Source organism: Notolabrus celidotus, chromosome 12, assembly GCF_009762535.1.
Source record: "Notolabrus celidotus isolate fNotCel1 chromosome 12, fNotCel1.pri, whole genome shotgun sequence".
NCBI classification, from domain to species: Eukaryota; Metazoa; Chordata; class Actinopteri; order Labriformes; family Labridae; genus Notolabrus; species Notolabrus celidotus.
In genome coordinates, this window is record NC_048283.1 from 23,991,317 (window position 1) to 24,009,704 (window position 18,388).

Consider the following 18,388-nt stretch of genomic DNA (forward strand, 5'->3'; position numbering starts at 1 on the left):
TGAGCATATCTGAGATTTTGGATGCCACTAACAAAAGTACAGTTTATCAATGTATGAGTCCGTGCCAGTAGAAGCCAGTAGATGTTGTCATGGCCCGAGATGTTGCTACGCCACTACCAGCTCTTCTACGGATGTTGAATGGATGAGGACTGTTAGAAACGTTAGCTTAATGCTATTTTTATGCCATCAGTTGTAATTGAAATTGCCTCACAGCTGTATTAATGCATCTGTTACTACCTAGGTACCATAGTGGCAGCTATTTTTTCCACTTGCTGGAAACTATCTGCTCCAGCGTTCGATTGGAAGTGAGTACACAGAAGATCCCAAGTGGACTACATTGTGCTTCGCTGGCTCATGTAATTAGCCCTAAAAAGGACTCTTCATAAACCCGTCTGTTTTAATGGACCCTGATTACAAAATTGTCCAGATACCATCTAGGTTTGGTTTTTATTTTGACCCTACATGGCTGCACTGACTTGCAGTTGATGGTGAGTAATGTGTGTGTGTGTGTGTGTGTGTGTGTGTGTGTGTGTGTGTGTGTGTGTGTGTGTGTGTGTGTGTGTGTGTGTGTGTGTGTGTATGTGTGTGCGTGTGCGTGCGTGCGCTTAGATAACATTAAAAGCACACTAAAGGTCTCTCAGTTGAAAAATTCCTCATGTATCACAATCTTGTAATGCTGCTCGACTGACTGCATGCAATCATGTAATTACCTGGACCATTTGTCACTGCAGCTCAGTGAGCAGAGTTAATGACTTGTAATGTACGGTGGAGGTCTCGTACTTCTTCCTCCGTCCCACTCAACAAATATCTATTTCACCGTCCAGCTTGGTTTTGTCTCTACCTCCACCTTTCTCTGTCTCTTTTTATGTATTTCATGCCAATATTCAGCGTCCCTCTCCTCAATTACCGGCACTTTCCAGCATTTCATCACCTCTACATTTTATCTGCACTCCTGTACTTTTGACCATGTCAGAAAATGCCAATTGCAGTCATTTGTGGGTGCAGTTTCTGACAAAGGGTGGGTGAGATGGCTTGTGCGTGCAGCTTATACGAGTAGTGATGTTGATCTCATCCCGCTGTAATGGCTCGGGGCCATTAACCCCCCCTGTCATTTGTAATGACATGTGCTTTTGAAAGAGGAAAATGGCGCTGCCCACATAACTTATCCAGCAGACTCACCGCTCCTGCTGCCAGCCTGTGGTTTAGTGCCATGCCATTTTCCCCAACCACTCCATCATCATCACTGCAGTTACATTTTACATTACAGGCTCCCGCAGCCTTTCATGTCCATTCAATTCCCCACATCTATTCATTATAATAGCAATACACAGTATTTCAATATAATTACTGTAAATGGCAATTTTCCTACTATCTCCTGTAACTCATTAATGCAACTTCCATTTCTGTACTGTCTCCACATTTATTCTGCAGAACTCTCTTTGTCAGCACTGCCTGATGTAATTAACATTTCGTAATTGTTTGAATCTGAAAAGAAGATTTTGGCATATTGCATCAGAAACAGAGGAGGGCATTTATAATGCACACTTCTCATGCAGAGATAATTTAATGACAATGTTTCCCAAATTACACCCTGCAAGAGAAATGTTGAGTCTAATTTTAAGTGAACCCAATCTCATCATACATAACCCATGTCTCCAACAACTAGCTTTTTATTTTGGCATCAACAGCGGTCACCTGTCTTCATTAGATAAGAAACGCATACCTACTTGTTACCAGGCTGTAACTGGCAATCTTGTAGTTCTGGCAAAAGCAAAATGTGCCTTCCCACAGGGTCCCTTCTCCAACTCCAACATTATGAGTAAAAACAGTGGGAGGACAAAAAAGTGGGATGGTTGATGCAATGAGGCCGGTCCGAATGGTAACTGCCAGGGCTCAAATTTGTTCCCAGTTAGACCCGGCTCGTGACCAGCCCATCGATGTACTGGCCATCAATTTTAAAGCCTCCTTTGGCTGTGCCTACCTAACATGTTCATTTCAAGGCTAGTTTACTTAGTTTGAAAGCTGTTAATCAAACTCTCCTAGTAAATCACGACAGTTTGAAAAGTACGAGTCGTGTCCGCCTCCAAGTGGACTGCAGACCAGGACCAGCAAATTCAAACCAACAAACCAGAGGGTTGCTGTTGTTTTCATTTATGTGATTAGGCTTGATTGTAAGAGCTCATTTCATCTGCTTGTTGTTGAGAACATAATCCCATCATTGATTATCACATGGTTTTTGCACAGTATGGTAATGATGTTGCAACCATGGCAATAACAGCCATCATACTATTATTTTCACATATTAATTGCATGTTAGAAAATCCATTATTGTGTATTTCAAAACAGTCATTAAGTCTGTGTTAACAATGTAAAGCAATTCTAGATTTAAGAATCACATGAATGCAACAACATTATGTGTTATTACATATGTATCTTTATGATCTTGACTTTCAGATTTATTATTCAAATAAATGCTGCACCAGTGAAGTCTGACACCATGACTCAGAGGGAGGAGAGGTTATTATGTGAAATAAGCCGGAGTGCATGTACAAAATGTGCAGCACATTTCAGACACAAACCCCCCACAGCTCCATTAACTTCAGACCTGACGAGTCAGTCATTGCACTAAGACTAACTAAGACTAACTCCAAGAAACTCACTGAATGGCCAGAAATCCCACTCGTTTATCAAGTGCTGTAGTTACTTTCTATGATTTGGTTTTATCCACAGGTCCAAAACTCCAAAAAAGAGCTCTGCTGGCTCTTGTGATGTAGTTTCCAGCTGACCTCAGTCTGATTAGCTGCACCTGTATGCTTAGCTCGTAGGTGGTTGCTCAAACTCAAAGTACCTCTGTGATATTTTATTTCTGTGTGACCTTTTTGACTTGTCAATCAATCATAAGTCTTTATTTATATATCACCAAATCACAACAAATGTTATGCTCAGACTCTTTCCAAACAGAGCAGGTCTAGACCGTGCTCTATGTTCTATTATTAACAAAGACCCAACATCAAGACAGAATAAGATCCAGTCCCATCTTACACACAGGACTCAGTCTGATCTCATCTTAATCCACCATGAGCAGAGCACTTTGCAGCATTTAGCAAGTTGCAGTGGCAAGGACAAACTTCCTTTAACAGGCAGAAATCTCCAGCAGGACCAGACTCATGTTAGACACAGATCTGATGAGACCGTGTTGGAGAGAGGGACAGAGGGAGATGAAGAGAGAGAGAGAGAGATATAATAGTGGTGAGACGGATAGTAGTAGTTGTAGCAGCTGGAGTCTGGCATGTCCACAGCAGCAGGTCGTCTACAGCAGCGACTCAGATACCTTTGGCCACTGAGACATCTGGGAGAGTTCTAAAGTGAAATGAGATGTCCAATAGCTCAGTGGTGTTGTAATTTTCCATCACATCTGCAGCTGCAAGATGTTGTAGAAGCTTGACTACAGAGTGCCAAAAGCAAAAGATGGCGAGTCTTTGGCGCCTATATTTTGGGGGTTGTGGGCTGAAAAGTTTGGGAACCCCTGATCCAGAGTCATATGCTTGTGTTGAACTCAATGTACTTGTTGATGCTTCATCTTTTCTTAATATATGTCAGTATTTTCATATTCCTTCATTGCAGTCGAATAAAACCACTTTTCATACAAAATAACTTTTACAATGATTCCTCTGTGAGCTCTTTTTGACACTAGAGAAGATACAGACAGGGGCCTTCCAGGTCAGCTGTTAGAAATAAATCTACAGTAGGGTCAAATCTGTAAATGTGCACAGCTTGCGATTGAAGCTTTTTTGTGACTCTTGTTTTGCAATCTTTTGTAAAACTGTGCACACATGCTGCCAAAACATACATAAAAAACACAAGAGCTGACCAACAGCTGGTTATTAAAATTACTATTATTATTATTTTACACAGAGGGCTCCTGGTGGTAAGTGGTGCACCAGAAGAGGCCTTTTGTCTAACAAGTATGCAGAGCAGTGAGGAAAGAAAAGGTTTATAAAATTGGAAACAATCGTCCCGGAAAGAAACAGAGCAACCTCAAAATGAAAAAGCAATAATCATAAAAATAACCCAAAAGATGCCTCGACTGCTGTGTGATTTATCGCTGCGGTGACAACCTCAGATTACAGTGGTGACAGATAACCACAGATTGCAGAGGATAACAGACATCATGTTGGATGTGGTTTTATTGTTCAGCAACATATCTGTCAAATTTTTAAGTGTGGGTAAATTGTCAGTAGGTAAGGAGGGATTTGAATGCAGCAGCGTGAGTATTATTTATGATTCATCACATATGAGAGAAAGAAGCAGCCAGATCCAGGTAAAGGTAATCACCGTCCCCCTGTAATGCTGTTATCCTCTTGGCCAATCAAAGAAGTTACAATCAACATTTAAACGTTTGAGTAATCAGAAACACAAACAGAGACGGTTAGGTTTGAAAATCTTCAATCCTAATGTTTGTTGTGCTTTGGTTTCACTGCAGCGTTCCGACATGTCGTTGCTGTGTGGTCAGCTCTTTTCTTGCTTTAATGTCACACTCCACTGGGCTCACAAGTGTTTGCTGATATCATGTTTTCTCTCCAAAGCCACACAGGTCAGCCCCTCAGAACTGCAAGATGTGTTTCAGGAGACCTCCTCCAATATCTTCCAGATCAACGCCAACGGTAAAAATACCAATCATCAGCAGAAGTGTGTGTGTGTGTGTGTGTGTTTCTGAGTGTGCATTTGCTCTTGTGCTCCTTTCCAAATGATAAAAGCGTTAAGACCTTTGACTGATGACATTGAACTCAGTCTGCTCCTCTTTAAAAGGATTCCTAGACTGCTCGGATACTGGTTTATGGATGAAAACAGGTCAGCAGGTATTGGATTTGGATTCTGATGATACATTAGAAACCTAACTTGGATTAAAAAGAGGCTCAAATCCTCCTTGTTTTCAAATTTGTGAGGTTGTGTTCCAAATTTGTGCAAATGCAAGTTTTAAAAGAGATAAAACTAGTTTAAGATCAAACAATGGCCTTATAGCTGTTATTATATTACCTTAAACAGTTAAGTCTGGTTTACCATTATGTCTTGGTTTTAAGGTTTTTAAGGTTAAGGTAGAACTATTTTTATAGACTAAAATAGTCCAACAGTTTTTAAAGAACCCTAATCTGGATTTTGGGTCTCAAATGATTGCTCTTTATTGGTTTAAAAGAAGGCTTGCATCAGTTTAAGGATGAGGGTCTAATTTGCTGCATTGTTTGCACAAGGTTAAGATTGAGTTAGAATTAGCTTAGCATTATTTCTCAGGTTTAAGATCAATTTAATCAGGCATGGATGAATTCCACTGTCAAAGGTGTAGGGTTGCAAGGTTAAAACTCAGAGGAGTAAAGCTGAGTTCAATGAAGGATGAGTGAAGTTATTAGTTTTGGATTTGGGCCAGCTACAGGCAGAGATCTTATAAAGCATGGACGCAGTCTCAGTGACGTCACTTGATGGTTTCTGAAGGGGCGTTAAGAAGTCAAACAATGGCGGTCCCAAAATAAGAATGTTATAAAAACTTAACATTTAGTCAGCCATATGGAGGTGGAGTTAAGTTGGGCCTGTAAGCTATCGTGCTCAAGCCCCTTATTGTGCAAGTCTATGCAAACTCTTAGCTGTGATATCTTCAAATTGATAAGTTATCGGAAAATTCAACAGCAGTAAAGTGTGAATGAGTAAACAAATGAGCTGTTGACATGTAGATCATCTATGCACCAGGCTGTAAACATGTTTACTTTTACAGAACAAATGTAGTTAATGGAGCCCACTTTGATTATTATGAGTAGTAGGTTTAAATGTGTATATATTTCCGTAGTATGTTTGAATATGTTCAGCTTTGTGATTTGTGTAAAGAGTAAAAGTTGGACTTACTCAAAGTATGGTGGGTTCAGATTTAAAGCTTGATTTTAACATCTAATGTTTGAACAGAGGGTTTAGTTACATTAGGATAATGTTAGACTAAAGTTAAAGTGCTTTAAGAGATACAGCCTGAGGAGCAGCAGTGATTTAAATTAAGATTATGTTTATGATAACCAGAAAGTGAGAGATAGCTCACGATCAGGGTTGAAGTCATTTTTAATTAAGATGTGAATTTAGTTAAGAGCTAGATTAATTCCAAAGTAGGTTTATAGAATCAGTTAACCTTTCAGAGTTCAGTGTGTGTAGGACTTTGTTTGTGAGTCAAGTCCATCTTCTCTAATGTTTTTTTGTTACATGTTTCTTTTCCAGTTGTGACATTAGAGAAAAACCTTCAATCACTGGGAACATCACGAGACACAGCAGAGCTACGACAGAGTCTGTGAGTATCACACACACACACACACACACACACACACACACACACACACACACACACACACACACACACACACACACACACACACACACACACACACACACACACTTTTAATGCAGTGATCTCCACTACAAAGTCATGTTTGTTTTTAATGCAGTGATCTCCACTACAGAGTCATGTCTGATTATGATGCATCCTTGCAGAGCTCCGGTAACCTGATGCACCGTTTCTTATTAATAATCAGATGAAGCTTCATTTGTGGCTTAAAGGACAGATATTTCAGAGATGTCATCAGGAACTGAAGATAAAACAAATGCACTCAAAAACAAACAGCTTTAGCAACACAATACAACAAACTAAGTAAGCGTTGTGATGATATCTGATGCCTGAATCATTATAAACTGTCCTTTAACGCTCAGGTGAGCCTGATGAGAATAGATGGAACTTATTATTCTGTAAACACTGATAAGCCTCTGAGCTGTTCTGTTTGTTCATTGCTTTGCTGTCTACTTCTAATAAAGTAGCTAAACACACTGATTATCTGATATACTAACTATCTTCAGAATCTGAGGTCATTTCTTCTTATTGTCCCTCGATGGGAGGAGGCAGAGGAATGATCACATTATCCTGCTTCAGGTGTAACAGATGATGTTCCCTCATTTTGAATTGTTGAATGCTCTAATGGTCCGGACAAGCGTTGCAAGTTTTGTGTTTGGTGACAGAACCTACTGCGAGTCATGTGAGCTATCTTGCATCAGTGTTACTTTGAGTTGTTTTCAACCAGTTAGAAAATCTTTGCGGTGAATTCAAGTCCCTTTTTCTTCCCTTTTAAATATCTCACATGGTACAGGAGTAGGGATACTCTACAAGTACCTGGCTCCTTCCATCCCACTGACTCTCTCATCGCACAGACTTCTTGGTCCAGCCTGTTGTGGGGTTACATTTATCTCTGCTTTCCAGAGAAGTGCTTATTTTCTCTTTGTTTCGCCGCCCTCTTTCATATTGATTATTCTCTTTTAGTTGAGCTGCCAGCAATTACCAGATTCAAAGCTGATGACAAAGTGGCCAATCTAAGATGATTGCATCTGTTTAAAATGCATTACATCCCACTGTGTTGGCTGGCATGTCATCAATTCTATTGAACATTTTTTATGATCGCCTTGGAAACTTACTGACAATGCTTGGCTGCTTTTATTTTTCACTGCCCATTTTCCTTCAGCAGGACTCATGTTGGATGCAAACAACACGCCTAGTACCGCCGACTGATGCAAATTACATCCGGGACGATTCTTTGTGTTATTCAGCAGCTCTCAGTGTTATGGAGAGATTGTTCCAGAAAAACAGTCAGAGGGCTTTCTGTTTCATGAATGTAATGGTGACTTTAAAGGCTCATTAACTACAGCCTTTTGTTTTTACAGTTTTCTTGATTCTTATGACACATTGGGAGACTTTCAACACAAAGGGACACACATCCAGTTGGGGGTTTGAGGGGGAGGAGAACAGCATTAACAGTTCCCCTTGTTAAAAAAAGACCAAAAAGTGTCCTTGTTCAACCATAAAGCTGATTAAAAGCAAAACAGGCCAGTCAGATACTTCATCATACAACAATTTGATTCTTAATGAGTCTTAACAAATTGGTTTCCAATCAATGCAAATTATTAAACCACTATCCTCCTCTTTAAAGCAGTGTGAACATGTTAGGGAGAGTTGCCTGTTTGATTCGTTCCTGCAGCTGTGTGCACGCACAAGAGATGGGAAAGCACGTTTTCTTTAGTGTTTGACCTTTATCAGCCAAATAAGTATAACACAGTGGGACACACTGAGTTCTGCTCCATGACTCTGCGGTAGGCATTAACAAACAATTCAATTACCTTAAGCTTGGCCCACACAAAGACATTTTTAGAACCTTTACAGATGTCTAAATGTCAGAGACCCCACACAAGTTTGAAGTTTTATTATTGTGTCACATATATGATCATTTGCCCAGCCGGCATGAGCTTGCAAGACACCATGAATTCACGCAGTCTAGGGCAGTGATGTAGTACTTGAGTCCAGGACTCGACCTCGAGTACCACAACACTGGTGTTAATGAAAGAAATGTGTTTTCTACACATCCAAACGGTCCCACACAGTCATTCCAGGTTTGAACAGTCAATAGTTTGGATTGAAACAGCTGCCCTCCTTCTAATAAATAATATTACCAATGAGGACACAACTCGGACTCAAATAATGAGGACTCGACCCGGACTCAACTCAGATTTTTCTCTGGTGACTCGGACTCAACTCGGACTCGAACACTGAGGACTCGAGACTCGACTCGGACTCGAGGTTTGGTGAATCCACAACACTGGTCCAGGGTCAGAGCGCAGAGTACGATCATTCATTGAAAAGAAAGAGGAAGGTTCTCTTCGTGAGCTTAGGGGTGCTGTTGGCCTAGCGGTCTAAGCGTGCGTCCCATATACAGAGGCTATAGCCCTTGTCGCAGAGGTCGCAGTTTCATTTCCAGCCTCGACCATTTACTGCATATCCTCCCCCAATCTCTACTCGCCACATGTCCTGTCAGTCTTCAGCTGTCCTATCCATTAAAGGCGAAAATGCCCAAAAATATAGCTTAAAAAATAAACAAATAAATATATATATATTGAGCTAAAACACAACACAATTAAATTTAACAACCATTCAAGCTTTTACTCATCTTTCCACCGCCTCACCTGACAAGATATCTGATAGCAAATATTTGACATGTTTAATATTCATGATTTCAAATCGGTGCAGCCATGATCGTCTTAATCTTAATCTGAAACAATCAGAAAATCAGGACTTTGGGGACTTTTGTTGCAGCAGGCCCCAAATTAGCCGGATAATCTCGTAGTGTGTCACCTGATTTATTTTACATGATGCTTTTTGCAGAATTATTTAAAAGGTGCACAAACTGAGACACTTCAGTTTCCACGTTTTCTTCTTCACAAAGCGTCTTGACAGGGAAAAGCAAGGCTTTAAACAGAAGCTATCTAAACCACACAATAATCTTGATTCCTCTCTACAATGACACCCTAGGTGTTTATAATCAGGTGAGTAAACTATTTAAATAAGCTGTAATTAAAGCCATTTAAACACTGGCGTTAGCATGTGCAACAAGTTAACAAATTTGAGCTTTCAGTTCCATTTTCCCCTCTGAGGTAGCATACCTTTTTTCTCTGAGATATAACATTACAAAAGAAAATAAATGCTTGAAATAATCTGATTCACCGGAGTCACTGCTCCTGTACCTGATATCTTTAGTTTTGGAATGGGTTAGTAGTTTTGTGCTTCAAATGAGCCTTCCCTGCTGCTCCAAACGAACAACCTCCTATTGCAAAATGTCCAAAAGTTAATAATGAAGGGATATGATTACCTGAGGTTCAAGTGAGTAGTTTCAATTTTCCAATATTATGTGTAATGAATCCAAAAGTCTTCTACCTCAGCCTGTGTAAAATCCCAGCGGCAAAAACAGAAATGTAAAACGTCTTTAGCAAAAAACAAAGCCGGGCACTGAAAATGATGGACCCTCCTGTTCCTGTATCATAGATTAAAAAAAAACTTGGTGCAGACTGAAAGAAAAAAACTCAAGCTTCCTTGATGAGGGACTATTGACTGCAACATTGTTTTCTCCTTCAATGTGTATCGACTAAGCTGTTTATTTTCCTAGCCTTGGTCTATTGACTGAAAGGTGGTTGAACAAAGCCAGTACGTCTAAGGTTAGAATAAAAGTGCTCTGTCTTAAAGAACAGTGCCATATAGAGGTGGTTTCATCTGCAACTTCAGTCACAAAGTACAATAGTGATACTTCAGAACTTTTCTCCTTTGTTGGCTTCTTTAATGAAGGAATCACTTTGAATGATCCGCACACCAACCTAGGGTAAAGTTGTTCTTGTGTTGTAGATGTCAGTGTGACTGCTTCATGGATTTTTCATTCCTGTTGGTTTTAAAGTTGAAACCTTACTCTGCCGATGGGGAACATGGAGTGATTGGAACCTCCAGACATCCAGGGGAAATAAGAAATTGACTTAAATTGACCTTTTGTCTGTGTGAGACGTGTTCTGAACTACTGCACAGTCTCTGTTCAGTTAGGTGAGAGGTGGTGCCTGGGTGTTTTACACTGGAAGAGGGGATGACTTGGGTAACTGTCTGTTTTTGCATGGATCACAACACCAAAGCAAAGGCAGGAAACTTCACACAAGCAGGAAAGAGTATACCGTAACTCAGTTCTGATCAATGTTAACATGCATTATTACTAGCTGTGAATGCTTCTAACAAATACCGTAAAACTTTAAATAAAAGCCTCCCCCAATTAAAAGCACACATCATGTTAGCACATTTTGACATATTAAGGCAGGTCTGCATATGACTGAATCCACAGCATGCAAGCACATCATGGACCAACTTTAGTCTCCCCATGGTTTGATCAGGAAGAAGGACAGGAGAGACAGGAGGGACCAGCAGGACTTAACTGTTGGTGTTTGTTTTGAAAGACAGAAAAAAAAATGAAATTACAACAAAAAGTTTGTTCAGAAATAATTAAAAGCCTGTCTCCGATTGACCACTGTACGTAATAAAAGCAGGGTGAGTTTATAGACTGAGACAAATAAAGCCTGGGCCGTTAATTTAAGTTTTACTGGACCTGCTGTGTTCACATATTGGCTTATTCCAACATTAACCACCCCTGTAGACATTGGGGCTGTCAGGGTAAAGATTGTTTGTTGTCCTGATCAACCTGTTTTAACATTTACATTCTCATAAAGTCCTGAGAGGTAATGTGCAGACACGTTTAGGAATCCAGTGCATATGTGAAAGTGTTTGCTGTGGCTTAAAATGCACTTTAAGTTGACATTCATTGTTTTCAAATTTGCTCTCCTCTTCTGGCCTTTAAATCATGTTTCAATCATCACATTTACACATATACGTGTTGAATTGATTAGTCTGTTGGAAAAGATGTCTGTATCTAGAGTTATAAAACAACCCTTATTCCATAAAAGAGAAACACCTAAAATACCAATCAAGGCCTCTCAGTTTGAGAAGCACACAAGGACCCCCCAAGGATCATGTTGCAGCAAATACAGACTACTTTATGGCTGCTGGCTGAAGGAAATACTGGAGAAATTACCCCAAAAAACTTTGTACCAGTACTATGAAGACCACAAAATATCCTTTGTATGGCCCTGTTTTGGAAATATCTGGATGTGATGTTATACCAGAAGACAACAGTCATTATAAAGACAGATTGAGAAAAAGACTAACAAATACTGAGACTAAACATGCAGTGGTATTTTGTGTCCCTTTGGTGTTTCATCTGTGGCAACGTAAGACTCTCAAAGACCATTTCAAACCAGCGAAGCCAGAAGTCAGGTGTTAAAAGGACTGTTGGAGGTCAGGGCAGATACATGGTTTAAAAACAAACAAAAATCGCCATAACTTAATTAACTTAAATTAATCCCTTTTTAGTCTTTAAAGTCTTTTTCAAATTTCTCTTTGGCATGATTTTACAATTTTATTTTATATTTGTTTTGATTTATGTTTATTTATCTATATTTTTATTTCTTTATTTTGATATTTCTATATTGATATATTTTCAAATTTATTTTTTTATATATTTTTATTTTTATGTATGTTTTTATTTTCATATATTATATTTCAGACTTTTGATTGTTTAAATTTTTTGTGTTTTGTTTTTTTGTCCATTGTTTTATTTCCTTTTATTTGTCTTCTTCACATTTCTCCTTTATTTTCTTTTAGTTTCTTTCATTTTTGTAAAGCACTTTATAAACCTGTTTCAAAAAGTGCTATATAAATAAAGATTATTATTATTATTATTATTATTATTATTATTATTATTATTATTGTTATTATTATCATTATTATTATTATTATTATTATTATTATTATTATTATTATTATTATTATTATTATTATTATTATTATTTATATTTTTAACAAAGGCAATCAGGCTACAGAGTATCTTAAATCATGCACTATATGGAGGCTAATAAAGTGATAATATAAACGGACGAGAGCCCATGGTACGACATTACGATTAGGCAGAAAAAAATATGTACAACTTTCCAGAGCTGTCATACAAGAAACATCGTGACCACTGGAGCAATCCTCTGCAGAAAGGTCCTGATGGTGACATGAGGGCAAGTGTTTCTCAGCAGACACACAACACTGCTGAAACAGCTGGAGAGTGATCCTTGAAATTAGAATCACAGATATGAGTTTCTAAGGTCAAATATGAACCTCCACGCTTCAATATGTGGACGGCACAAGACTAGCTTCCTAACGTGCTTTATTTCATCCCCAACTGGCACAGTGCAGATGGTGTGTTAGAGTCATTTTTGTTGGATGTAAATCATCAGAGTTGGCTGATCATCAAAAGCAAATGGTACTTTTAAAGAGAGGAGTGGTCTGAAATGGTCGAGCAATGAAGTGTCACTCAGTGGAATCACACTTCTACACTCTCCCCATCAACACACCACCTGATACTCCACTACGCCCAATGCATGTCTCCATCACCATTAACTACAGCTACACAGAGGACTGCAACCACCTGCATCCAGTCACTGAAAAAAAACTCACACTCTGAGTCTGCACCGATCAAACTTACAGCAGACTGTCACATTCACTAGCAGCAGGATTCTTACATTCTGTCACATAAAAGCAAGTCTTGTTTGTGCCCGTGTTGAACGGTAGCTCTCCATCCGTCTTCTGTCTTCAAACTTAAATCTCACGCTTAATAGAATTTGACCCAACCCCCTAATCGTGGAAATGCACACAGTGAAAAGTCTAAGTGGATTAATGGCCGGCACCCTCTGAGTGTCATTGTCTTTGTTAGCACATTTAGCATTCACTGGTGTTCTGTCTGCATCACGCCAGAGGACGGGGGTAGTGTTTTGAGGAGAGTGCCCCCTACTGGCCAGCAGACAAAATATCCTACGAAACGACGTGATGCCAGATTGACTCTACAGCATACATGAAACAGGCTTCAGTAAAACATTAATACTGCTGCAAAAAGAAACAGAACTTTTTAGATATTTCAGACACATTTTAGTGATTATTTTAATTAAAATTCTTCATTCTTCCTGAATGAAACAAATTTAATTAGTTTCACCAATATTTATTTTTCTATTATTGGATCAAACATTGTTGAAGATAATTTCAGAATTTGTTTAAAGAGAAGTGAATGTACAAAGAGTGATATTTTTATTCTCATGAAAAGGGACACATAATTCATCAGTACTAAGTAAAACAATAGTTTTCATTATTTTCCCAGTTACATTAATAAAATAAATAATAAACTGTATTACTGTGGTTAAATGACTCAGTGGATGAATGTGAAGCTTTTAGTAGTGATGAAAAAAAGTGTTTGAATTAAGTCTGATCCTAAAAAAGAAGTTATACCAGGGAGATGTTGATTTCAGGATGTGGATTCCCAGCATTTCAGCAGGCTGCTGGCAGCAGAAACACCCGGACGGCACATACACACCCATTCAAAGAGACGATCTTTACAGCAGAAATAAACATGTTTACAGCCTGATTGAAAAACAGTTTGTGTCTGGATAGCTAATTTCTCTATCGGCATACACTGTATGCATACTGGGGATGCATTTTTTTATAACTCGTAATTTTTGAAGACATTAAACTTACAAGTTTTGCACAAATAAGGGCGTGGCTGACTTGATTGACAGGCGGGCACCCTGTAGCTGTTAACGAGGTGGCTAAAGGTCCGTCTCTTTACCTCACACTAGTGAAGAGGCAGAGTTAAGACATGCCTGGAGTCTACTGGCAAACAGTGACAATGTGCACCTGTCAATCAAGTCAGCCACATGCCTAATTTTGCAAAAATCTTAACCATAATATTTTCAAAGCAAATAGTTAACGAAAAATTCACTTCCTGGCACTTTGTTTAGGGAAGTGGGCAGTTTGGATCAAGCAGTTTTGGTACAATGTTTTTATCTGCTGTAAAACAGATTGACGTTTTAACATGAGAGTTAATGGGGTCTCCCTTGCTTTTGGAGTGAGCCTCAAGTTGACCCTCAAGGAACTGCAGTTTTTGTCACTTTTAAATTGGCTTTTTATTTACTGAGGGTGCCTCTTGGTTTCACCACATAAACAAAAAGATTAGAAATCTTAATTTAAAGCAGCAATTTAACTTGCATGTTCACACTTAAGGCTGGTTTATACTTCTGCATCGCTCCTACGCAGCAGGGGCTGACGCGGATAAGAGCACCACATACTTGTGCGTCGATGTGTCAGTGACGTGCAGAAATTCTCCGCCGAAACGCATGAGGGCAGTGCCGTTTCTATGATAGCCGGTAGCCTGCTTCCAGCCCGCTAAGATCTCTGTTTACTTTTTCACAGCGATTCAGAGCGTTTTATGTTATTCTACAGCTGATGCATGTTGCTGTTTATTATACAGACATGATAACAGGGAAGAATAGAGAGGAAGAATCAGCCTCTAAGTATCACTACGTAATCAGAAACGAGCCCTTCTTGAAACACAGAGCTTAGAGACCTCAGACCTGCCACCTTGACATTCAGTTGTAATTAAATAATCAGGACGATATTAGTTTGTCCCACCTGAGAGCCATCCCTGACCCTTCACAGTTCTTGGTATTTTGTCAACAAAGCTCTCTGCCTCTTCAGCCAGAAACACAATACCTCAAGGACTGATGCCAGGATCCTGTTTGTGGATATCAGCTCTACCAACACCACCATCCTGACTCTGCTGCCTCTCACAGTTTGACGTGCATTACTTGAAAAAAGAAGGAGACACCTCCCTCTTTTGGTTCAACCTTTTGGAAGGATACACGGGGGAGTTCAGTTATCTTGTGACCGGATTTGGACTGACTTACTTTGGGCTCAGCGCTTTGAGGAGAGTGGAAATGATAGTGGATTCAGGGAGCAGCCCCCCTTCCTCGTCCTCAGTGAGCCCTTTCACTTCCTGGTTACCGAGAAGGCACAGCAACAGATGCCACAGTCAGTGATGGTGCATTTCTACACCCCCACATTTAAGTTCATCCTCACCTCCTTCATCCCCATCTGGTGTGTCGCTGCCCCTGCCAAGGACACGAGCAAGCTGCAGCATAAGTTTCACTCAAGATTCACTCAACCAGGAAGGTGAATGGATGCAATCTGCAATCCCCCGAGGACCCTCCGTCACCTCCAGGACCCTCGAGTGGGAAAGATTGTGGTCGCCTCCTTCCTACGATAAAAACTCTTTGAACATTTCCCTTCAGCAAGAGTCATCAAGATGCTTTAAGTCTCCTCCAATCTGCAGCTGGTCTTATCAACAAGACCTGGACCCTCAACTTACACCAACTCGTGTGTTACATTAAACATATCTTTGGATGGTATTTGCACATTTTTCCTTATACTCATTTCCAAACTGCACTCCCAAGCTCATATGTTACAAACCCTTTACTCTTCATCCTACACATGGTGCAACTCTTGTCATGTTTAAGATTTTCTTAAATACTTTTTGTCGTAGATTTTTATTTGCAGCTCAATAGATGGTAACACAAACTGGATGTTGAGTTGATATTCATCCATCACCAAGCGGTGGTTGGTGTGCCAGAGAGAGTAGGTGGTAGCAGGAGCAGTTTACTGTGTTTCTCAGTTGCTGTTGTGTTTGGAAAAAATGTATCATGTTTAGATAAATCAAATGTAGACGAAATTATGACAAATTATTTTCAAGTCAATTTTAAAATTCATATACATGTAAATATATGTTTTATTTTAAATTGTTACACATACATATATATTATTTATTCAGTTATATATTTTTATTTAATTATTTATTTAGTTAGTATTTAGATCTTTTTATCTTATTCCAGTTATTTTTACAGATGACCTATCAGCAATTTAATATTTTGTTCTGTTTTGATTTGCTGTATTTACTTTTAGTGTAGTATCTTTTTTTTTTTTTATACTTTATTGTGTCAATGTTATATATACATGATATACATTTCTTACAGGTTCAAACATTTTTGGACACAACACTTTTTTTTTTTTTTTTTTTTTTTTTTTGACATTGTGACCCTCCACCCATACAAAATTGGAAAGTAAATTATATAGAAATGAAAAATAAATAATAAGGGTTATCTAAAGATAATCAAAACACAAAAATTGAAAATACATAAATTCATATATAAATAACCCAGTAGAATAAAATAAATATACATATATATATACATATACACACATATATACATAGACATACACATACATATGCATATACATACATATATGTACATACACATACACATACACACGCACATACATACATACATACATATAAGGGGCATAAGCTTCAACCTTTTCTTTTTTACAGGCACATAACTTTATATTCATTGATATCCTGTCCTTGCTTTGAAAGGTAGCCATCTTTTTTCAAGTAACTTTTCATTTTTATTTATTCTATAGGTTACTTTTTCCATTGAGTAAAAGTTCTCTACTGTTCCTAACCACTTGAATGCGCTTGGAGATTCCTTTTTTTTCCAGTTTCTTGTAATTTGCTTGAGCGCAGTTATTCTCAATACACAGAAGAGGTATAACTGGTTTTTTAGTCCTTTAGGACGTGTTCCCAGGAGTATATTTTGTTTTCCAATGCTGCTCTTTTTGCCTAGCATCTGTTCAATTTCGCTTATTACTTCTGACCAATAACTTTGAATTTTTCTGCATGTCAAAAATATATGTGTGTGGTCTGCATTATTTTCCCCACATTCTCTCCAGCAACTGCCACTGTTTTGTGCATATTTTGATATTATAGATGGTGTTGTAAAATACCTTACATTTATTTTCCATGCATATTCCTGCCAATAGGGTGATCTTATATAATGATAAAAGTCCTCAAAACTCTGGTTCCACTCTTCTTCAGGTACAATGCTGTCCAGCTCCTTTTCCCATTTTTCTTTAATATGATTTAAGTTTTCAAAGCTACTTTCCTGGAGAATTCTGTAAACTTGTCTGATTACATTTTTGTAGTTGTGGCTTTGATGTATGTTTACCATGCATACCAGAAGGGGATGTAGATCTCCCAGGGTTCCAATTTGAACCTTGTCTCTCAAGTAGCTCCTCACTTGCAGATATCGATAGAAATAGTTGCTGGTTAAACCAAATTGTGTTGTGATGTTTTCAAAAGTTTTAAGTCCTTCTTCATTATACATTTGATAAAATCTTACAAGTCCTTTGGAGTCCCATATCTTAAAAGCGTTGTCTAATGTATTTGGGGTAAACTCTGGGTCCCACGCTATTTCTCTTAGGCAGGTCATCTGTTGTTCACTGACCTGTAGTGTTTTACATAGCCTTCTCCAAATTTTGAATATATTATTTACAGTAAATAAATTATTTAATTTTAACTGGATTTTTTTAAACTCTGAGAAAAGTAATGTACTCAATGTACTCACCTGTTCAGTCTCAATGAGTTTCCATTTAGGGTTTAGATCTTTATTCATCCACACTAAGATTGATTTTATTTGTGCTGCATAATAATAATGAGTTAAGTTAGTTAATGCAAGTCCCCCTTTTACTTTCCTTTGCTGTAGTATTTTGAGTTTTACTCTTGGTTTCTTTTCATCCCATATGAATTTTCTCAGTAGCCCTTCCCATACATTGAAACAAGTAGGTGCTATATAGAGTGGCAGGTTCTGAAATAAAAAAAGGAAACGAGGCAAAATATTCATTTTAATAATATTAATTTTTTCTAGTAGAGTGAGTGGTAATATTTTCCACCTACTCAGGTCTTGCCTCACTAAGCTTTCTAATTTTCCATAATTACTATGATGCAAGTTATTTAAATTGTTAGGTATGGTTACCCCTAGGTATCTCATTTTATTTCGGCCCCATTTGAAGTTATAAAGTTTTTTAAAATCTTCCTTCAAATGGCTCCCAACTTCCATAGCTTCAGTTTTGTTTGAGTTTAGCTTATAGCCAGATAGAGCTCCATAGTTTGCAATTTCTTCTATTAACGCTGGTAAAGATTTGTTTATGTCTGTAAGGTATACTATAATATCGTCTGCATATAATGCCAGTTTATGT

At 38.4% G+C, this 18,388-nt stretch overlaps 1 protein-coding gene across 1 annotated transcript in view; it reads left to right on the top strand.

Moving 5' to 3' along the window:
• tsnare1 (T-SNARE Domain Containing 1) overlaps positions 1 to 18,388 on the top strand; it is a 192,879-nt gene that overhangs the window by 68,174 nt on the left and 106,317 nt on the right. The window contains 2 exon segments of the mRNA XM_034697669.1: positions 4,587 to 4,664; positions 6,250 to 6,319. Coding sequence (XP_034553560.1) covers positions 4,587 to 4,664; positions 6,250 to 6,319 — 148 coding nt within the window.